This window comes from Rhynchophorus ferrugineus, unplaced genomic scaffold, assembly GCF_030347505.1.
Source record: "Rhynchophorus ferrugineus isolate W39M unplaced genomic scaffold, kcgeb_rfMv2 rfM3, whole genome shotgun sequence".
Lineage (NCBI taxonomy): Eukaryota > Metazoa > Arthropoda > Insecta > Coleoptera > Curculionidae > Rhynchophorus > Rhynchophorus ferrugineus.
The window spans coordinates 50,639,742-50,664,767 of record NW_027472582.1 but is presented as its reverse complement, the minus strand read 5'-3'; the positions used below and the strand labels follow the sequence as shown (position 1 = coordinate 50,664,767).

The window sequence follows — 25,026 nt, the reverse complement described above, 5'->3', positions numbered from 1 at the left end:
TCTAGTTTAACGATAAGAACATAATCAAGCAATTGGTGCAGTTGGTTTCAATTTTGCAAACACGTCCCTAAAGTTGCCAAAATTTCGTTGTCCTCTATCTGCTTGATACGGTTGCATAGACAGCGTGTATTAATTTTTTGATCATCGTCGCCCATAAAATAGATTTGCAAAAATGTTGGATCGGCATCAGGCATTGAAAACAAAAATCCAATTTTAATTAATATTATTATCGATTCAAAATTACGGCCATCCTTTATGACGTCATTTGGAAGCAAGAATTGAATTTGCGAGTTTTACGCAAAAACAATTTCTAGGGAGATGTGACCAGAAGTGTTTTCAATAGCCCTAATGCCATATTTGAAAATGGAAATAAAACTTTTCTTGATACGCAGTAATACCGGTCGATTAGTATTTGTAATTAAATGCATGATAATGTTGGCTTTTTTCCATATTTTCGATAGCGACTTATGCATATGACGACGAGTCTATTTCAATACTTAACAGGAATGTAGACGAAATTTCACTAAAACAATCATATTTGAAATGAATATGAAAATTAAAAATATTACCATATGTTGGCATATTTAATTTTATGAATCAATATATTGGTGTAAATGACCACACACTATTTAATATAACACAATCTCTATCCAGTGAAAGGGCTATGTCGGCAAATATTTGAGGGGCCGCGCAAATGCATTACTGTGAAATACGTTTTATTCTTAATAATACAAGTAGTATATCAATATAATATAATTTTTAATTTATTCTACATTTAGAACCTTATCGTGGCTACCTACCGACTCTAAGAGGATACATTACTCCAGAACATCTCCGGATTTGGCGCATACACATAGCGACTCCATTTAATTTTGAAACATAGAATAATCAGAATTTGGCGCGTGGGTATGTACAGCTTTCTTGAGTTTTTTTATCTTGATTTTTAGATTTAATGTCGAATATACTAGGCAAGTAAATAGGTTCAGGAAGTAAACAAAAATGGTAAAATTTCGGAAATTACACATTTTATTTAAAAAAGTATATAATAAAAGGAAATAATAAAATATAGTTAATATATATATTCTACTTTTATAAAAACATCATATTACACATCGTCATTAGTTTTTATAAATAAAAATACACAAATATGATAAATAATTGATTTAGTATTGAAACTATATATAAGGAGAGTAATAAACATTGAAATTTTTTTGAAATAGCACATTTTATTTTTAAAAATTATTGAATAAAATGAAATAATAAAAATAATTTGTATTATTCCTTTCTATTGTTATAAAAACATTATATTTAAATAAATTGACATATTTGAACAATTAATAAGAACTCCAAGAACCATATAAATAAACATTACCATAAATGCCAAAATCGTTTAGATCAAACACAGCCAATATAGCTAAAACCAAACCAAAAAGCCACCACTATAACATATATGAAAGCAGTAAAATTTTCCTAAAAATCTCCAAATATTATCGCTACTATTATTTATTCACAAACCCCATTAATAAATTGACTACATCGAGCTTTCGTTTAACATATTGTACATTTACTACACTAAAACTAATAGACGATCGAAATTGAAAGCTGAAAGACATCTCAGTAACACAACATTATTTTTACAAAACAATAATTTATTTACCTATACTCTTATATAATAGTACATTGGATTTTCCTTGTCATTAGTTCATTGTTGTTGATGGTGTCGTTGGTAGATTTATATCTTGTTTGTTTGATCCAGGTTTACTTTTGTTAGCAAATTTAATTATTTCAAAGTATCACTGTATACTGTACTTACATATTAATAACGTGCTGTCTAATTCCTTCTTCTCTGATTCTCTGAATTTCGCGTTCTTCAATGTCCAATTATTACCAGTTACTACAGTTTTTGCTATTACTGTTAATACACCTCATTAATGACTTGACTACTTCCAACACAACAAGAAACATTTTCTTCTCTGTTCTTGTTATCATTAAATGTTGGCATATATTGATACCTATTCCAGGTCGCTGAAAATGATGTGTTATAAATTTGGTAGCTAATATAAAATTGATGCTGTTTGGATTTTATAACTTATTTAAAAATTAGCCTTACATTCTGCACTTACCCTTGTTCTTCCATATTTTATAACCAATGTATGTTAGACTACCAAGCATAACACCACAATTTAATTATTATTACTATAGAATTATTAATGTAACACAAAATCTAAATATTCTAGATTTTTTTGCTGTTTTAATCTGATCGACCCTACCGATCGTCTTGAAAAGAATGGACCGTCATTAGAAAAGCAAGACAATATAGTTTATTTTTTTCCTTGGTTTATTCTATGCTGGAGAAGCGCATGCGCCAAATCCGGAGATGTTGTAGAGTAATGTATACTGAGTCTAAGTGACTGACTCTGAAACTGTAATCTATTCTCGGATACGCATAAACACACACAAAATAAATAATCAAAATCGATCCAAGGGGCCCAAAATAGTCAATACAAAATTGCGAAATCTCAAACTACGTCATTTTAGTCATTTATGGTTTATTATAGATTATTTTATTATTATTTTATTATAGTTTATTATATATTTATTATAGATTTGGATATCATGACTTAAGAATGCTCTGAAAAACAAAATTCGATCTAATCCAATCAATCTGCATCAAGGGAAAGGCCTATAGGATTTAAGGACAAATTAGCACTTTATAATGTTAAAATTTTCTGTAAGAGACATTAGATGCGGGAGAAATAATGAAAATAATTTTTATTCTAGCTATTTATGTAAATAATTATTTTAATATAAAATGAGTAGGAAAGAATTTAATTGAATAGATTTTTTGTTATACTTTTCTCGAGTTAAACATATTAAAGTCAATAATGAAACTTGTATTTAATATGTATCTTTAAACATATTTGTTGAATATGTATGTAACGAGACCTTACTAGAAATAAATGAATGGAGTCAACAACTCCAACTGTTACACGACCATACCTGCCACTAATATCATCACACCTAATTAAATAGCGACAATGAAAAGTACGTATAACTTAATTAATTAATTTCTCAATGGTATCCGCATATCTCATACCTAACACTGTTTTAATAATTTCAAAGAAAAATTCTCAACCTGTACTAAATTTAATCATCAAATAGCCTGGGTGTGCATATAAATTTTCTGAGCTGGGCTGCCCAGCGACTGACAAAAAGCAAACAGTGACTGAGCAGAATGTCGGTATAATTTTAATTGATAATGGAGGTTCAGGAAAACGACTCGCTAACAATATTAATGGTCCAACAAAAGTTGCTTTTTGAACGGTCGAGCTGCGTTTTAATTAATACGAAACATTTTACTTTTTTCAATTTCCCTTGCAGAAATGCACTGTCTGATAATTATATTATATATATATATATATATATATATATACATATATATATATATATATATATATATGTATATATATATATATATATATATATATATATATATATATATATGTATATTGCTCAACTAGAACGCAGTCAACAAGTATTTTATTTAATCATAACTTTTAAGAGACTTTTCTTTGAAATATATTAAAAGGTAAATTACATTTTTTGGAAATATTATAACATTTTCTAAATGAAACTGTTCATTTATGTTCAGCTATAGTCACTAAAGGTATATTCAAGATGGTACCTGTTTTTATTCACATTCATTGCAATCATTCAAATTGCGGAAAGTTTTTTAATTATAATAGACTAAATAAAGTAAATTAAATAAATAAAGGTTTTTATTGAGAAATTGAGAGAGAGTGATATGGTGGTCAATTAAATAAATTACTTAAATTTATTTAAGTCACATTAGTCACAGTTTAGTCACATTATTACCTTAAACATGAAAAAATGTCAATATACATTTTTACTTTTTTAAATTTAATGTAATTTTAATCCCCTCTCTGCAAACGTACATTGAATACCCACAAAGTTTGATTTTGACCTTGCAAATTAATGGAAATTATTTCGTTTTAGAGATTTCAGAGCACAGATATGTATGTATATAGCTATCTACACAGAAGAAGTTGGAGAAGAGAATAAAAACATGTTTCTGCACTTTAATTGTCAATGATTTCGGTCAATTTACAGTCAGTATATAACAGTTTTCCGGCTACTATCATTAATTTTCATCCCTCAAGCGACGATCCATTTACTTAAAACCGCAATAATATTATATCTAAGACAATGGCAACAATGTTAGGGAAAGAGCACCCCAGATGGTGTGGATAAAACTTTTAAAGGGACCGCAGATAAACTAATTGGAATCGGTATTTCGACATTTGAAGACTTATTCCAGGTACAGAAAACTTGCCTGAAAATAATTAAATTGACCATTGATGCATGCATACTAATGGTTAACCTAAATAATGAGAGCGTACATTTATTAATTATCTTCTTTAAAATTGCAAGTGTGATAACTAATAATTATATAACAAATAAATAATGTCTATTCTTAAAAATATTCTGTTTTCCTTCATAAAACAACGATACGATACCTCCCCTGTTAATAAATTATCCTACCCTGTATTATTATTATTACTCATTAATATTCTCTCGTCTCTCGCCTGTGTTAAGGTGATAAAATTACGCGTGAAGAACGCCTAGGAGAAAGTGTATCTACATGTATCAATAAATCTACATGTATTAAAGAACATGAAATAATATAACATTTTCTAAATGAAACTGTTCATTTATGTTGAGCTATAGTCACTAAAGGTATATTCAAGATGGTACCTGTTTTTATTCACATTCATTGCAATCATTCAAATTGCGGCAGAGCGTACATTTATTAGTTATCTTCTTTAAAATTGCAAGTGTGATAACTAATAGTTATTTAACAAATAAATAATGTCTATTCTTAAAAATATTCTGTTTCTTTCATAAAACAACGATACGATACCTCCCCTGTTAATAAATTATCCTACCTTGTATTATTATTATTACTCATTAATATTCTCTTGTCTCTCGCCTGTGTTAAGGCGATAAAATTACGTGTGAAGAACGCCTAGGAGAAAGTGTATCTACATGTATTAAAGAACATGAAAAGTGTCAGAATTTTTTTAAATTGTTAAGTCTCTGAACGAAATGACCCCCCGATAACAACCAAAAACTAGAAAATTGTGGAAGAGAAATGTGAAAAATAGGAGGAATCGTTTAGCATCGAGACTGGCAATATATTATGTAAATGAATCGATTATTTAAGTGTTAGAGTTTATCAGTATTATAATTATGTTACTAAAGATTACCTAAAAAATCAGTCTGATAAATAAAATTAATTGTTAAAAATAGTCAGTTTTGCTTAAAAACAATGGTGAAGTACCTTCCTTGCTCATAAAGTGTTCTACCCTGTAATTCCAGTCTCTCTCCTGTGATGAGTTGTGTGATCAACTGATCTCTTATGAAAAAAAACGAAAAAATAATAAATTGACTGGCTACTTTGCAGATATGAACAAATGAGTTTTTACAATAAAAATGTTATATAATTAGATTAATATTCTAAAATGTATATCGTGCCACTCTTCTAACAAGGCACTACCTCTTAGAATAACCCACTTACCTCACATTATTAAACGGCCTATCTGAGTTTTTTCAAATTGAGTTGCGGTCCGAACTCTCTAAGAGCGGTAACCCCCGGAAGGGGCGGAAGAGGCCGCGACTAAAAATTTATCTGCCGGAAAATATATTCGGCGACAGGGAGCCATACTTACACCGGCGGAATGTTTAGACGCTCCCGGAGACGGCCGCCCTTGATCTTATTTATAGAATTGTGTTGGAATTTAACGCATCGTTTGATCGAGAAAGCAGTTTGTGGAGAGAAAGGGAGATCTCTCTTTTTGTCCGGAGTTACTACCGAGATTTTTCAAACCGAAGATAGGGACCGCAGTCGCAAGAACAGTAGTTATTGAAAAATATCGTATGGGAAAAAACGAAAATGGTGTATGTTTTAATGTGCTTTATATAGTTTAGTTTACTAACTATATTTTGCCACATATTAGAAACATTTTTAACAGCATTCATAAAAGGAGAAGTTTGTTCGACTATATATATTTTTTTAATGTATATATGTATATATATTTTAATGTATATTCACCGATTTCTCCCAAACAAACAAAAATAATAATATAATTTTGTGACACATACACAAAATTGAATTACGATTTTTTTTTGTATGAGAAATCTCAGTTTGATTATTTTTTACTTTCTAGTGAATACCTTAGCTATTTTTTGAAGTCGGTTTAATTTTTGTGTTAAAAATATTTTACTGGTTTTATTATTTACTTTATTTTTAGTTTATTTATTTATTTACTGGTTTATGCCATTGACCAAATTAGTGATCATCCCAGAAGTCATCCGGTCTTACCCAGCCTGGCTACTAACGTGACTGAAATGGAGTATAACCATTTCAGATTTTCCACTATTGTTTACAGAGACATTTACAATTACAGTCACAAATATACAGTATAATTATGTCTACGCAGGATTCGAAGCCGTAGCTATTGTAACCGTAGGATGACTACGTCGTCGCCTTGACCAATGCACCAATCAAACGGGCTTTCTAGATTATTAATGTCAGTAAAAGATTTGAATTTTAGTCCAAAGTATTTTTGAAATAAAGTATAATTTATTTTCTCTCTATTTTGAGTAACAGGTCAATTGAAAAGTCCCCAGCTTGACACATAGATGGCGCTACTAGAATTAAATCCTTATATTTTTTAGTTAGCCGTAACCCTCAAAAGATGCGTGTATAAAATTGACAGCTGTTGGATCATTGGTTTGTGAATTATAGCATTTTCAGTGAAACAACATTTGTTATTGTGAAAAAAATTGATAAAAGGAATCTCGCGTGCTGATAAAATATTGCGTTTTGAAGGAAAACAATTGAAGCAAAACTTGGCTTAACTGGTAACTCCTAAGTTTAGACATGGTGAAATGAGCACCGAAGACGGTGAATGCAGTGGACGCCCAAAAGTGTTTCTTACCGACGAAAACATTAAAAAAATCCACAAAATGATTTTGCATGACCGTAAACTGAAATTTAATGAAATAGCAGACGCTCTAATGATATCAACTGAATGTGTATATCATATCATTCAAGAATATTTGGGTATGAAAAAGTTCTGAGCAAAGTGGGCGCCGCGCGAGCTCACTTTTGACCAAAAACAACGACGAGTTGATTCGCAGAAGTGTTTGAAGGTGATCAAGCGTAATAAAAATATAATAGGAAATTAAAATACTTAAAAAGAGTATGTAAAATGCTAAAATATGTATAGAGGAAAATATATAACTATAATGATCAGTACGGAAGAAGGTGGTTTTCTTGAGAATCTAAACCTTGTTTTAACGTCAATTCCCTCGTCAGACCCAACTGCTGAGTGAACAAATTAATTTATGAGAAATCTACTATTATTTTCGATACGAGCTTGTTCACAAACATACTTAGAAACGAGATCCTGCCTTTTCCGAGTTGATCACTGACGAAAATCGGCAGTTCTTGATGGGTCCTTCTCAGACTTTTTTGATTCGATGGATACATATTATTTTAGCTTCTCCCTGAAGCTGACTCTCCTAGCTGATTCCTGATAGCTGATTCCCTGAAGCTTCTCCCTAGGGTTCTTGGGGGCACGTGAAAAGGATGGATTTAAAAGTCCATTTCTGAAAAACGATTCGTTCATATTTACATGAAGGAACTCTTTTATGATTTTCTCAATCATGCGATATAATACAAATATCGCAAATATATACAAATGTATATAATATAATTTCAAGTCATAATTATTTTGCCATTTCACCAGTTATATTAGAATATTTAAATGGCCTAAGAAATTACAGCCTTAGACCTATCTAACAACAACAACTGCAGGTGTTTGAACTCTCGCAACTAAAGTTTTGAAATTAAATTCAATAAAAATAACTTACAAAAACTGTTAAAATTAGGATTCTGAGTGGTTCAACGTGCGGGTTCAGATGTCGATAAATTTAGACTTTATGTTATATCTGATGAGAATCTACAACACTGAGCTTAATGCTGATTATTAAACCAATGCAAATGTTTCATGACAATAAAATTAATTGTTTTGTATAAGTGTTTCACTGTTACGCTTCTTCATAGTGCAGATCTTACGTTTTTCGATAAGCGTTGATGATGAAAATCTTCTTACACTAGTATTATGTAATTATTATAACTCATAATCACTATATATCAAATAAAATAGTTTTATGGTTGCAACTGTAAATATAGATTTTAGCCATCTTATAAACCAGAAGCTAATGCCATAGTGGCCAAAGTTTCTGATTTATAGTTATGATTTATGGATAATTTAAGGTATACATAAACGCCACCGAAAGTGGCTATTGATGCGTGTCTAGCATGTGGCTTTTAGCTTTCACTCTTATATGTATTGCACGTCCATCATAGCGCGAGCTGGAGAAGTGATTGCATTAGTAACAGTACTGTTCATTTGCTAATTTGTTTATTTATTAAAAAATTTGGCTTAATCCTAGCGTGGCCTTCAAACCTTATTAACAGTAGATCCGTTATCCCTTGCTCTCATTGCACGTCATTATTGTGTTAGGATATAAGCTGGTACGTCGCATGCTATCCCTTCGTACCGTGTGCACATGTCATACTTCATCCAAGCACAGTTTATCATTGCTATCAGATATCGCTATTGTCTTTCATCACTATTCTCTAATGACACGTCGAGGCATTGTTATCACTATCGGTATTGGAAACTCAAAAGACCGACGTACAAATTCAATTACCAATCAACTGGCCTTAATTATCAGTATCATCACCATTGTTAATCAACCTAGCCGATAGTTCATTTAATAATTGTACGGCTGATTTAACTTTATATAAAATAAATTTAATTTTAAAATAAAAGCAGCGATAAAATCACCAGATTTTGTGGTTTAGAAACACTTTTCGATGAATCAGATATACCATGTTTTCGAAGAATTAAGAAGCTGCTACATTTAGTTAATAATATAACATATGTGAGACGGACGTAGAATCCTCAGAATGGAGACAGGCAAAAACTGCCGCCCGATATATGAGGACAGTATGAGCATGGCCATCAGCAATCTGTTAAGTTTTGTACATATATAAAATATATGTACTTCCAAATGAGACAACAGGAGAAAAGAAATATTTCTTGACGGTCCAAAACTTAAAATGTATCTTCCTCAACAATGAGAGAACTACCTTGACACTACATCTACATTGAGAAAACGTCTTTGCAATATAATATATTTGTATTAGTAGGTCATTCATAGTAAGTTATTCATTTCCAGGTATGCCTATAGGTAACAAAACTACACAAATAATGGACTAGCCTCGATCACTTGTGGATGTGAGGAAAAGGCATTATTAATGGTCTACTGAGAGTTTTTATGACCGGAGCAAATAACTTCAGGACAGTTATAAGTTTTAAGCTCTTTTTTTATTAGACATCTCAGCAGATAAGGTGTTTGAAGTAGAGAGAAGTCTGAAGAGATACTGTCGATCATATGAGGTACTGGAGCATCTATTTATCTAGAGGGCTTAAGAATGATCTATATCAATTAGTTCACATTTTGATTGATTTAAACGATGTAATCGCCATCGTTGCTTTTCATTGCTAGTATAGTAGGTTCACATATTTAGTAGGTATAGTAGGTGATGATTTTTACAGTTCTGTGGAATATTTGGAAAAACATAAAAATCAGTTGCTGTGATATTTAGAAAATGTATTGACAAAGTCATAAACTGAATAGATATTCCAAAATGTAAGAATTAATTTTCAATATATTCAGGTATGTTTCGGCTCAATTTGTAATTAGACATGCATATTAATTTTCAAAATGAATTTCTGCATATATAGATATGAGATTAGTGATAGTCTAGTCAATAGTTCTTCTTAGCTTCACGTATTTATAATTCAATGCCTACATTCTAAACAATATCTCAATCAATTTATTTTTTTTGCACCAGCCTTTATATTTAAGGTAATATAAAGTGGATACACTATTAAAGTAATACCAATCTTCTTGAAAATAATGTAACTTATATTACGATGCATTAACCAAATGTGTACAATTATTTGAAGTGTTTTTGTGTTATATAATAGTAGATATAACCATTTAGACCACTACTTACATTGAAACAACATTAAAGCCATCGGTAAAATATAAACTTAATTACGTTAAAACTTTTATAAACACTAATTTAAAATTTGAACCAAATAATCAAGAAGCGGCTACTAAAATTCACTAAACAAATCCGTCAAAATTACATTTTACACCATGCTACAGTAGAAACTACAACAGAAAAAAAAACAAAAGCCTCGATGAAATAATGGCATTGAAGCTTAAAAGTTTTGTACCGTTTTATATTCATTTAATTTCGCCTCTCCTCGCGTTCTTTTTTCAGTTCCATAGTACGGACTCCTTAAAAAGGAGCTCACTTCAAACACAGTTTTAATTAAACGTTCGAATAATTAACTTAGTTAAGAAAATTTAATTATGCATAATAACGGCGTTTAGTTGTTGTTTCGTGGCGTGTTTTCGTAACCAGAAACAGGAAAATTCGAAAAAACATGTCCCGGATAAAAACGGTTCCGCTACGCCAGGCGAAATATAATTTCAGTATAATTGGACGGATGTTATTGCTATTAAAGAAAAAGGGGCGCTTTTGGATACATATATAATATATATTTTAGTAAAGTAAGAACAATATTCTTACAACAGTCAATTTTTGATGCTATTAAATGAATGATGAATTGATGAAAATATATGATGCTATTATTTATATAATATATTATACTATATACTTAGTAAACCTGACCGCATATTTCGCTGTTGCTCAGCATATATAAATTATTAAAGGAGTAATTAAAACTGTTTTAGGGAACATAGTATTTGCGAGACATTTTACGTGTATACGCTGTGAATTGTAAAGAAAGAATAAATAATCAGCTTCGAAGAAAAAACAGGAAAAATAGCCTCAGCAATCTACATAAAATTAACTTCAAATTAACAAACAAATGAGTTCATGAAAATTGGAAGAACCATCCTATATCAGCTCAACTTTATACCGTTTCACGTTTCTGCTACCATATTTATAATATTTCATAATTTTCGTGAAGTGTAATCATTTGTTGTGAATCGGTTACTTTTTCAACAACCTATATAATCGACGTTTGCAAACAAATAAGAATATGGTATCATGATACCAGTTACCATAGCAACGTAACTGTGATGAATTATCATCATCATTAATCAATAGAAGGGAGGACAAAGGAGTATCTATGTTATAGTCTATTCAACATAAAGTAAACTCACAGCATCGCCATGTCGAATGTTTTACCTATCGCAGATTGTAAATTCGTTTTAAAAAGAGACAGACTTTTTCTGATAGAATCGGTCTGTAAAATTAGCAAAACTAACATTATTCAAAACATTAGTGACAATAATTAGATGTTATAAGCAGGCAAAAGTTGTTTAGGAGCTTTTATTGACTTTATTAATTGCAAATCGCTATTAAATATTAAGTTATTACTAGTTTTATTGGAAATACGTTTTAGCATGTTGCACAATCATTAAATATTAGCATAGGCAAGTTGACTAAAATCTAATAAAAACTTAAAAACAACGTAATCTTGGATACACTGAAAAGAAGCCGCGCTCTTACAAATCTGGAGATGATTCCTAATTACAACATTCATGTTAGTTCTATCCGAGATCAAATTTATGAAAGGCGTAGAAGGAGTGAGTAGTTTCTCTAATAGAAACATAATATAATACAATTATTTCAGAGGAAACGTTTATATATGCAGCTCTTCATGTTGGGGAACATAAGATTTAAATGGTGTAAAAGTAACCCACGAAGTGGTCCAATGCAATTTCTAGATATTACTTTTAGTATAATACAATTTTTAAGACCATATAATAAAGTCAAGGAAGACTTGTTATTTCAATTCGTGTGATATACGATTATATGTGAAAATTTCAAGATGGAACATGATGACCACTCATGGCATGACAATAATAAAAATACAGAGTAGAGACAACAAAAGCTGATGCAAAAAGGTAAAAGGTTTTGATTTGGTGTCCATTTGATTAAGTTTTGTAATTAATAATGTTTTTCATAATTAATTGCATCTTGTTCTTCATGTTAGAAATAGGAAGGTTGCAAAGGAAAGCTTTATTTCTAGTGCAAAGTACTTTTCTCCAAACCTAAGGGCGACCAACACAAAAAACGAACTATAACACGGTTTTGCTATGGATTGAAAATTGGCTGTTAAAGAATCTGGAGACACCATACGTTATTACTATGGGCAATGCACCATATCATAGTACACTGGAGGAAAAGATCCCAAAAAGTGCATTGACAATTAAGTAATATGGCCTGTCAAATCCAAATTACATTTTGAATAGACCATGCTACTGAATACACACGCTACAAGACTGAATAATTTCAAATTATTACTCGGTAAATAAAAAAGATCACATGTATAAACTTAGTACATTAAATCCAATACTATCGATATCGAGTGTGACAAAGAATAAAGGGCTTGCACGTAGAGAAGGACATACAAGTAAGAACTATCTGGAGATGAGGAAAGAATGATTGTCTACTATAATACCTTCAGTTTAGACGAACTCCACCAGACACCCTGAGGAAAAAATTATGGAATTATAAACAAGTATTAGGTTTCATATTCACGGTTAGTTATTGACTTGAATAGTGACTCAGAAAGTGACAGCAATTGAATGAAACTTTCGAGATGTTGTATTATGATGCAATGCTGATAATTACCGAGACAGGGTGATGAGAGTGGAAACAAATAAAGTTGAGTATATTATTAATGTTAGAAAATTATAGATCTTATTTTTCAGAATATACATGGGCATTTGGTCAGATTATATGAGGAAAGAAGGAACTCTTTGCTATTTATCTATATTATATTGTATGCCATATCTGATCCCAGAAACCTTTCATAGGATCGCCGTTACTCATAAGTTTGAAAAGCAGTGGAGGGTGACATACCATTGGTGAACACGGACTTGGATCTTTATTTTATGCACACATTATACATAAACCCGTCAGTTAAAATGGTTAAAATTCACATTTTTATCAGAACTTTAAAATAAAAAGTTGACTGAACATTTTAAGCCAATCCTTAGTCTATTTTGTGAGTTTTGTGGGCACAAACATAGAGTAGCTGACATATGTAACCTGTGTAACACATTTTCTGTAACACACTCTTAGTTCCTACGTTATAAATTATAAGGCCCCTTTTTATTACAGGTTGTTCAAAGACCTGTTTATATACTAGATATTTTATGTAGAGTGAACCGGGTTCACCCAATTAGTTTGCCTCCTGGTACCTGGACCAATAGATGGGTTGGAAATAATAATCATAATGGGAGACATATTTCTCAGTCACAGCGGTGATATAATTCACATAGTTATTCTAAATTAAATAAGTGAAACTATCAAACAGTATCAACCTATCAAACAGATTTACTCTAAACGCTATCCGGATTACTATAAAATAAACTTCATTTAATTAATTTAAATATTATTTATCATCTTATTAGGAAAATACAAGAAAAAATTGAAACATTATTGTAATAAGATATCTGAATTTTTAGGAAGTTTAAAAGCGGCATTTATAAATTTCTAACTTTTCTGTAAGGTAACATTTATGTGACAGGCAACACTGTTTATTTTCGCAAATTAATGTTTCAGGAGATTAAAAAATACACTTGGTTTCATTTCTACTCCGCATTTTCTTATTGGTTTTTTATTGAATATGTTCAAACAATTCTGATTTTTTAAATATAAAGAGGGTTAGAGTGTGAATCTACAGAAAAAATATGGCCAAGTTAACTAATAATTATAATGAACAGACATGAAATTATAATTATATTAAAATAGATGGATTGGAAAAAGACAGTTTACTGGATTTTGATTTTTATTTTACCGATTTAATCAATTAGTCATAAGATAATTTTAACAATTTTTTTAAAATTATTCAATAACCCATAAGAAAGCTTAAATAAGATAGCTTCAGTATTTAAAGTAACAATTTCGAAACTTTGACTACCTTTAGTCCGTAAAAGCAATTTTAATCTGAAAGCCTATAATATGATTATGATTTACTGCGTATTTCTTTCCGAGACATAAGTAGTAGTGATGAATAATAAAATGAACTTCATAACGTAAAATGTTGTGAGTTTGTTTCTCAGAATATGTTTAACATAGGGTGGACCATATGCAGGTTTATTTTTGATAATATGGTTAAAATGTACCTATTATGCCTCCCTATACAATCTCTCTCCACAATGAATGGAAACTAAATTCAGTTAAAAGGTGTCATACTAACCTATCCTCCTAAATTTATATTTTAATAAAGTATTTTGAACATACATAAAACTGCACCAGACAAATCGACAATTTACTACTTGCGCATGCTCCAATTTTAAGTATTCCCACCTGTTATTTCAGTGAGAAGTAACTGCGTGAGAATATCAGCGTAACGCGTGGCACCGTTGTTGTTCACGGAAAAACACTGTTCGTTCAAAAATTATTTTAACTGCTAAATGTATTTGTTTATTTTAGTAATGACTTGTATTTACAACGAAATTTAACTTATGTAGTCAGTTGTGCGCAAGCAATATCTAAAGCGAATCATAAATAATCGGTCACTAGCGCTCGTTTATGTTTAACTAATTAAACTAATTATCATTTGCTGCAAGCGATGTGGAACAAACAGCTAATTAGGAGCTCAGATCGTAGTCAAGAAGAGACATTGATCGACATGAATGATGTATTTTTCGCTTAGTTAGTGAAGTTGCACAGTAAGTAATTTGATGTTCTCAAACTCTATGTTCACTTGGTTCCAAGACAAATAAAGAGGTCGAAAAGATTATATATTAAAGTTATTATTAACTTATATTCATAACTTCTAGCTTTTTTGTAATTGATAAAGAAACATTATAGTTATATTGTGGAGTTATTTTGTGAAATATATATATATATATATATATATATATATATATATATATATATATATATATATATATATATATACATTATTGCTGAGGTGTTGAGCCACAACTTTCTTTCTTTAAAATCAGCGGTTTAGTTGATAGATTCTTACTGTGCCGGAATATTGAACAATTATTCTAATATAGGAAACGGCAGTCTATTCCTCACACTCTGCTTTAAAACTTCCGTAATGTTACAGTTTTATCCTGAGGTCTGGCAATTGTGCTGGCTAGGGAGATGTTTGATGATATTCTGATTCTACTCAAAACAAAGCTGAATATTTTTGGCTGTGGGCATGGCAGCTATAGGACATTAGTTTACAAGTTTTCTATATACATTTTGTTATATTTTAAGGTAATATGCTAATTATAGTAAGAAAATAATTATTGAGAATTTCCAGATATTTATTCACAATAATCTGGCCAGTAATGATAGTGAAAGCAATATCTGAATACCACGATATTACCTCTCATAAAAACGTAACCTCCCCATGTTTGTTTGTAAGAAGAAGCAGTCCGGATAGTGGGCTTCTTTTGAGGTTCATGATATATAAATCAGGTCGTTTGTAGGAAACAATTCATCTAACATTCTTCTAACTATCCAGGTTTTATATATGATTCGTCGTCCTATTTTTGTCGAACCAGTATAACTGAAGCGAGTGTTAAGTTTTATTGTCACTTTGCCCTGGTAGTTCTATGTTGTTTGGCCTTATTTCCTTTTAACGTTCGTCAAACTCTATAAGTTAACGTTGGATTTGGCCCACTAATCGGTTGTCACAGATGCTCCCTCTAACCGTAGCACTATCGAGATAGCACTATATATAAAATGCGAGATCACACATTTTACCAAAAATAAAGCATATAATACATTGAAATACAATAAGTGGTATGTAAACTGAGCAATATATAAGCAGTAATGCCGACACCTAACAAGATATACTATATGGTGCACGTACATTCCCTGTATGTTTTTCTTACAAAAATTGTTTTTTATTTATGAAGATATATATGAAATGTGATATATTTTTCATGCTGTCTAATAGCCTAAAATATCACTCAGTAATTTGAATGAAAGCTTAAATATGTAATCTTCATACGATATATCGAAACCCAGAAATTTTCCTTCAGAGTCACAAACTTTAGCGAGCTAGTCGTCATAGCGGCGTTTTGTTTTAATTACAGTCGTGTAAACAAACGGGCTGAATGTGAGATAGAGAAACCCCAGAGGTTCGTGTAAAGACCCCAGCCATGCCCGAAAGAAAATATCACGCATTTTCATTTTAGTTGTCACAAAAGAAGGCTTATTATTTTATCGTGTGGCGAATATTCCATACAGCGAGCAGCTTGTAAATCTTCACGAAAAACAGAAATGTTTTCAGAGACAACAGCGGCGGCTTTTCAGAGCAAATAAACCCAGGCGGATTATTTTCCTCGGTGTGGATTTGATATCAGACATAGTGTATAAACAATTATGGATGCGGGGCAAAGGGAAAGATAAGCTGGATAGGGAGTATGAACCTTCAATATCTATTTTATGAAAGCGATATTTCTAAGAGGCAGCTTATGTATAGATTTTTGTTAATATTTATGTTCCAGTATTACTAATAAGGTAGAGGAATAAAGAAGGTGAAGTGTACATTTAGTGAATATTACTTTTAAGAAATAAATTCCCGAATTGCTTGCTTTAATAATTAAGGCATATTTTTGAAAATTTTAATTAAATAAGAACAGAAGGCATAGACTATGTATAACCTCTGGCTTATTCCGGCAAACAAAATTCTTTCAAAATTGTTTCTACGAGGGTTCTCTCGCTAGTATTTATATTTTGAGCCTAATAATAAAAAGACAGTAATTAATGAACAAATCGACTTTATTGTATTTCGAATTATTTGATGACGATTATGATGATAAATACAATCCTGAACCTAAAAATTATTTTTGAGTGTATATTTGTAGCATAGATACAAGTTCGGTCACCTATTTATATGTTATATGCAGCTTTTGATGTTCCACGATTGTATTTCTTGGCCCTTTCTTTGTTCTAATTAACAAGAGCATATGTTTGAGCTTTTGTCAAATTAACCAAACTGAATAAATGTTGTTCATAGCTAAGTGTTCACGTAATATCTTATTGATGTTCTTCCCGCCTGACACAAACTCACAGTATCGTATGACGATCTTGCGACGTCATTTCACAACAGTTGATTTTGGATGACCTTCTCAACTTTAGTCCCTGAGAGTACTGTGGCAACGATTATATTCCTTATACCAACGTTTTACACTGGCCAACAATGGGACTTTCTCACCAAAAGTCTAAGTAAGTTGATCGATACGCACCAATCTTGACAATATGCGTTGAAATTTATAAAAAGCATACCACGAAAATGTTCACCAGTTAAAAGGTACTGTAAACACCAAAGGTTCTGCTTAAATGACAAAAAAAGTTCTCAAGAAAATTATTATTTAAAAAGTTAAACATTCAATCGGAATCGTTAGATAGAGTCTAACAATATTTATTATTGCTGAGGATCTAAATTAAAGCAGCAACTCTCTTGGAAAGCTGAGATGGTGATAAGAAGATATTCGTACAATTGTGTACATTTTCTTTAATAATAACAGAAACTAACGAACACTTTAAATTGTTGAAAGTGTTAATGATAAAATGCATTATTACCATCACTAATAACATTAAATATATTTAAAATCAAATACATATTCCACTTTACACTCCATCTTCTTGCTCTTAATAATTGTAACTCCCTTTTCGCATAAATACCCGTATATTTAGTATATAATGAAAAAACCTTTGGAATTTTTTTCGTTTTATGCTATGGTTTTAATTTCAAACTTATTTGCTGATTCAGGTATCAGGGGTATGAGCTTGATTTGAGTTCATATAGCTATCGCAATTTACTTCTATTGGCCTTACATCCTTGCCGGAAATTAACGATCTATAGTTGTTCTTCAAAGTTTCAATGCTTCCGATGAATAAAAATAGTTTATGGCTAGAGGGATCTTTGAGCATCTTCAATTAACCTTTTGTGACTTTAAAGTTACAACTGCGATGCTTTTGCCTGAGGTCTACGTAAAGAATACCTCAAGAACAGTTACCAATCTAACCTTAATCTATCTTCTTGATTATTATCTTGATTCCGGTTGTGCCAATTATGAATTGTGTAAGTATCCAAAGCACTAAAAACTATAACTTTAAAAAAGAAGAGGTTGCTGAACGGTAATTAAAAGAGGCTCTTGAAATGTTCTCTATTATAACAAAAACTATCTTCAGTCAGAATGCAAAGTCCCTATCCTGGGTCATATTAGTAAAAAATCTATAAAAAAAAATAAAAATCGGACTTATTTTTGAGATAACATGTATTTTCTCAGAATTTAATATGTTAAATTACAAACTGATAAAATACTTTTTGCAAGAATGTCTAATCTAAAATTAATTAAATGTTTGCTAAAATTGTGTGACCAAAAATGTTGCTGTTAATGTTTTGTAGAAGTTTCAATGTATTTTACTTAAGGCAATAAAGCTGAAAATGTTGGAAAAACTTGTAATATAACTTCAAAAATTATTACTGATTATAATTGATTTGTTCTAGGCAAGTACGGAATGAATGACGATAAAGAGAGAAACGTTATATTATATAATATTATCTTAATTATTGCGCAATTAAAAACCGCTTATAAGAGAAAACGAATAACGAATGGAAGATTCAAACGACGAGAATGGCGACAATGGATTTAAGAACTAGCACATTATTGAATCTTCCTATAAATTAATACCAAAACAGTTGCCAGAGTCAAGATCTAGCTAAGAACTAGGCACTATGCTCATTTTTATGAAAACTGTTTTTTTATTACATCACAGGCATCGTTTTCCCTACATGGAACTTAAATGATGTAAGAAAGATGAAAATATTGCATTTAAAATTAAATTTTAGCAAGTAGATTTGTAAATACGCAACTTTCTCATGTTTTTTCTATTAGCATTTCTTAAACTGAATTTGAACGGGGATCAATTTAATATGTTCATTATGAAGATTAATGTTTAATGAAGATATACTAGCTAGTTTATCAAATACTAGACCCAACAGACATTGCCTGTCCCAGCCATGAATACAGAATTCGAACTGAAATAAATAATAAAAAATAAATTATTTGAAAATCTAGTGTTTATTACATATTATATTTTAAAAAGTTTTTTGCATTAAAAATCTTAAGTTGATTAATTTTTTAATTTTTAATAAGTTCCTTGGTGTTCCTCCTTTGGCAATATTTGTTAAAAATCACCTGCTAATAAAATCATCCCATGACCAAAACGGTTATTGTTCTTCCGTAAACTTTGCATCGTGCGGTATCCAAATTCGCCTTGTGTAATGTTTCAAAGAATTTCTGGGTGACATCGAGTATTTACACAAAACATCAAATTTATTGCAGCACTTCGGTCATGGCAGAGAGGTCGTAATTTCATTAATTTTATGTATTACCCCAACTTGACTGCGAGAACGTTGCTGCAATACCTGATAAAGCAAAAGCAATTCCATTTTGCGATATAATTTTTGCTATAACCAATAATACTAAAAAAGAGTTTCTGGTTACACTGTCAAAATCTATGAAAAATTTACTACTTCATGAAACTATCGTAGTCATCTGTCGATGATTTCTCAACTGTCTGCATGTTTCTCTCTTCGTTTTATGAGATTTGAATGTAAATATATAAGCAACCCCCTTTTTAAAAAACCTTATTCTAAGGTTAACGAATATACCAAAACAAAAAATATCCAACTTGGTGCATTACTTCTAAAAGTATGAGCGTACAGTAATTTTTATTCATATAGAGTTACTGAAACCTTGTTGTTTTCGCAGCGGAAATTAACGCATACATTCCATAAAAAACGACTAACCAAAATAAACATCAGATGTGAATTTTCAATCTTTATTATGGTGTATTAAATAAACCCTATAAGAGGGTCACCCTGAGTTGGTATGCGGTCAAATACGTTTGCTGTCAGATCCAACTAACACCGGTCGCCGTTAAACCTGTACCGTATCTTTTGAGCATCTCGGCTCAGCGGGTATTTTCGGTGCCTGACTCCTTGTTTCTTCCATAATTTACAAGACGGGAATGGATGGCGTGCAAATGAATCGGTCTTCGTAGTTGGTTGGGGCTCTAGAGACTTTGTTTAACTGTCTGATATAATTATCAGACTCTTAAGACCGGACAACTAACATTATTTTATAGATAAGGAAGCTTTTAGAAAGTATAATTAGAGTGAAGGTACGATAGAATGATATATTACTATTTTATAAACGTCTACATAAAATTCTTATATTATATTGACCTATATCGGTCAATTATTATATAAATATTAATAAGTATTAATTAATAATAAATAATAAATAAATAAAGTGTAAATAATTTATTCTTTATTTGATAAAATTATTCTTAACAATACCAATTGCTTCAAAAGATATTAACCAGAACGTTCAAATGACGGAAAGGACGTGCGAGTTTCGCCGCCGTTAAAACACAAAATGGACTCTTTGACACTTGGAAGGTCACGTGTCGTTAGAGCTGCAGAATGGTACCCAAAATGATCGACAAAGACATAAATGATTCCATCAAAATACTGTATAATATAATAATGGATTCTATGATTGCCTTGATGCTGACCTTTTACAGTCTTAACATAATTGTCTATCAAAAACCAGCTAAATGACCCCGCTAGATTTTCATTATCGGGTCTTGTCGATAATAAGCCGCAATTGACGATACCCTTAATAACAACATAATCCAGGCTATGACTTAAATGGATCTATGCTTCAGAGTCACCAAAAGTTGGATCTTAGAACCCGTGAAACCGAGAAGCCCCGAGGGACATATATAATGGCATAAATTTCAAATAACGTCTTATTTCATTCAATTTCAATGCGGATTCCCCCTTACTAATAGTAAACATTTTTTAGTTCCTCAAGAACTATTTGCTATTTCATATAACTGAATATTCCGTATATTGCAAATGTCGACGAGCCTTCCTAAGAGCAAACCCAAATAAATATATTCTTAGGTTTGTTTATTAAATTATTTTCTCCTACGTGTCACTTCCTATTTTATTTTTCAATCAGTAAACACATCCTTTTATGGGTACAGCGCATTATTTGCATATAGTCGACGGAGGCGCCCAAAATCACAAATGTCTCATAATAAAAATCTCCGGATAAGAGGTGAAGTTATCGAGGAAGTCGCTCCCACCCTCGAAAACCATTACAATACCCATCCTCGTCGATGTATGTCTACCAGATGGATTCCGTTAAATAGTCAAATAAATCACGGAACAAATATTTAAATCTGACTAGAGAGACGCGTTCGGAAAAAGCAGAATCCGTATTTACCGATCAGACAACGAATTATTCACGTACATTTTCAAGACGGGGTGGAAAATCGGTAAATAAATCTGGCGTCGCAGCGATGAAGACGAGATGTATTCTCCGGTTATATATCGAATCGATTTGGGAAAATGAACGATGCGGTTCTTCGGATTGGTCCCCATTATCTCCCGAACTGTCTCTGTGCGTTATGTACGTGTAGAGACACTATCATGCCACTAATGATCCTAAAATATCTATTCATCTATTTTATAGTATCATATTCCCTCTCTATATTTCGATGCCTTTTTATTGCATCATCTTTCATGAGAATATGAAGCGAACATTATTAATTTCGAATTCATTCGAATATTCGAAAGTCGTAGCAAGCTATGTTCAAAATGATATAACGATACATAAGACTATTTGGGCCTAACACTATTGATTCCATCAACCATCATGTTAAGTGACGTTAATCTGGACCGATAGATAATATTTCAAAACTTAAAATTTTTCGATTTGGAGGATAGTTCATATTCCGAAAGAAATGAGAATATATTATATGTTAATTCTTTGGGACTTGATTTTGGATGTTTAGCTAAAGAAATTTTGGACACATTAATGACCACGATGGTAAAATTATAAGATTAGATTAATATAGCCACCAAAAAACTTTTAAAAAACTCGAACTATAATTCTGGAATATATTCTACCACAAATCATAAATAGACTCTTAAGAATTAAGAAACTGAATATTATAAACTGAAATAACTGTGGGAAAATCAACTATGAATGTACTCAGCCAAGATGGTGAAACAAAAAGTTTGGATTAATATCGAAACCTTTTGGATTAAATAAAAGCAAAAAAAGTGGGACTATAAAAGAAACATTAATTTTCCACCATTATAAGCTGCGCCCATGCTTCAAAAGATTATCATAAAGTCAGTGAACTAAAATATAACCTTCAGTTTGTTTGCCACATTAGGATCTCTTTGACTTCAGGTTCATACGACATATTAAAAGAACAATTACTTCCACACTTTACTAAACACAATATGATAATAATTTTTCTATCTACCAACAATTTAATAAATTAGAATATTCTGTAAATGGTAAGAAACAAACATGTCTAATAAGGCGTAAGAAGCTTTAGAAAATATTAGCTTCCATTCTTAGTATATTGTCTAGTTCCGTGCGGAACAGAAAATAACTATTTTTATTTCTTGGGGAAACAATATGTTTTCTATTTTATATGACGTGTATTGTTAAATAACTACATAACATACTTTTCCACTCCTTTACTAGATAGCAAGGAATATAGACACAAAGAAATAGATAAAAAAATAAAAAAATAAAATAATATATATCAGATGTAATTATATATATATATATATATATATATATATATATATATATATATATATATATAATTCGAAAATATTTATTAATTTACATTGAACTAAAGTCTAAAAATATACATATTTAAATGTTACTCTTAATAATTCGATAAGAATAAATTTAATAATATATATTCAAAATTAAAATATGAGCAAGTGTGCTACAAGGTACCGCACTAGCTGGAATTCTCTATCTCTTCCATTCCATAGTAGCTATCCCTTCCATATATAGCATATATAGTCATATCCAATCCAAAAAAGCGATTTTACTAATCTAGTGGGAACTGCATTTTGGTATAAGTTCCTTTAGCAACGAAGAAAGAACGAGGAGATTTCATCAAATATTTCGGGCGGCTAGCAAGGAACACGGAACCAAACTATGTCAAATAAAGTTAAATGGGCTCTGATGTATTCCTCTCAAGTTCAGCAATAACGAAACTAATGGAAAAAAATTGTAAACACTGAAAGCGTAAGCCAGTAAAATGCACTTTGATATAGACGCAATGATGGCTGCAACATGGCATACTCAACACGGAATCACGAGACAACACAATATTAATAGCTTAAGATAGATTTCTTCTATGTAATTTGGTGGGAAGCATATATGGTTTTTTTTACATTTGGAAATAATATTATTTATTTTACTAGATTTTTTAATAATTTAGCTACAACTGGAAGAGCTCTAAAAACGGTAACTACCTGGTTGAGATCTCTTGTCTTTAGAATGAAACATTAAAAGCTAATAGTTCAAGAAATCATCGAAAAAAGCTCTTTGCATTATAAATTATTTATTTTTCGTAATAATCATGCTTTACTATTGCCGTATTTTATTTCAGATTTTCAGATTAAATATGACCTTTTGATAACAGCACCTAGTTTTAACAAATTAAATATATTAAACATTACTCATTAGAGGGTAGGATCGATTAAATGTTTTTATACAAAATAAATATACAAATACAAAGCTTCAATCATATACAAAGCTTGGTATATTAATAATAATCCAATCCAATTTATTCTTTCACATTTTGTGCAAGTTTATTTTATATAAAAATTAATTTTGGAAATATTGTTAATTGTACATAATGTCTTAAGTAACGCATCATACTAAGGCATCACAAATTGACTAATAAATTTACCTATGTCGTCCAATGTTTTCGATTGTTTATACTCTTGAGCATTGATTGGAACAAATAATAGTCAGATGAAATGGAATGGAATATGAGTAGGATATTCTGATCATAACTTGCCTGCTTTTTGCCTGGTAATGACTGTCTAATCCTTTCCTCTGTTACCGTTCGATGGAGTTGTAGTGATTACATTTAAGACAATATCTGCCCTGATTTGGTTTTGAGATTCACTCTAAGTTAATTTTTATCTTTTTCTTTATACATCTTAATATTTTTTATCACCAAGCGATTGGAGAGATCTATCAGGTAGCTTTTAGCTGAGCTCAAGCTTTTGCACCGCTTGCTTTGCGTCTTTCATTAGCAGAGTTTATATATTTTATATGTTCAAACATATTAGATATGAAAAAATATAACCACGTCTAAAACATTCATAACAATTACTGTATATTTTAAAGACAAACTCGCTATCAAAGACATTGTACATTGAAATTTGTACAAAATGAAGTGTTTAATTTACACTAGCTGAGACCGAGAGGTTGGGCAACTGATTACTTGATAAGATTGTCACTAAATACTCCTTTTTATAAAGGACAAGCATAAAGTACACCGACGCCCTGTGGGTTTCGAACCACCATTTATTGCAACAATGGGAGAACCAACCAGTGATCTTAGCTACTGCGGCTACCAAACTGACATATTGGATTTTAAGTTAGAGAAGATCTTGCGCCTGTTGCTTCGCCTCTTATAAATTAATTTTAGTCGCAACTGTATGTTATCGGTGTTACTAATTAACATGTCATCTGAATCATATATTACATAGACGTTAGATTGTTGTAAAACTTAATGATATCTACATAGAAAAATATTGCACATCATGTAATCCAAAAGTGTATTTTAATCAAGGAAAATTTTTAGGAAAGTTTCTTCGATCTTAGATTGTCCTATCATTTAAAATAACATACATTATTGTTTTTAAATTCGTTCTTAATTTTTAACCACTAATTTGTTCTGGCAATATAATTTAGTTCCAGAATAAAACCGAAACGAAA

At 30.9% G+C, this 25,026-nt stretch overlaps 1 protein-coding gene across 2 annotated transcripts in view; it reads right to left on the bottom strand.

The window, feature by feature from the left end:
* The window catches only part of LOC143193247 (uncharacterized), a 327,672-nt gene that overhangs the window by 179,035 nt on the left and 123,611 nt on the right, over positions 1-25,026 (bottom strand). The window contains exon 1 of one of the 2 annotated variants that reach the window (XM_076399327.1): positions 7,480-7,591. The exons of the other annotated variant lie outside the window; for it this stretch is intronic. Coding sequence (XP_076255442.1) covers positions 7,480-7,576 — 97 coding nt within the window. The 5' untranslated portion in view covers positions 7,577-7,591. Of the gene's footprint in view, positions 1-7,479; positions 7,592-25,026 lie in introns of those variants that run through there. 2 annotated transcript variants of the gene reach the window in all.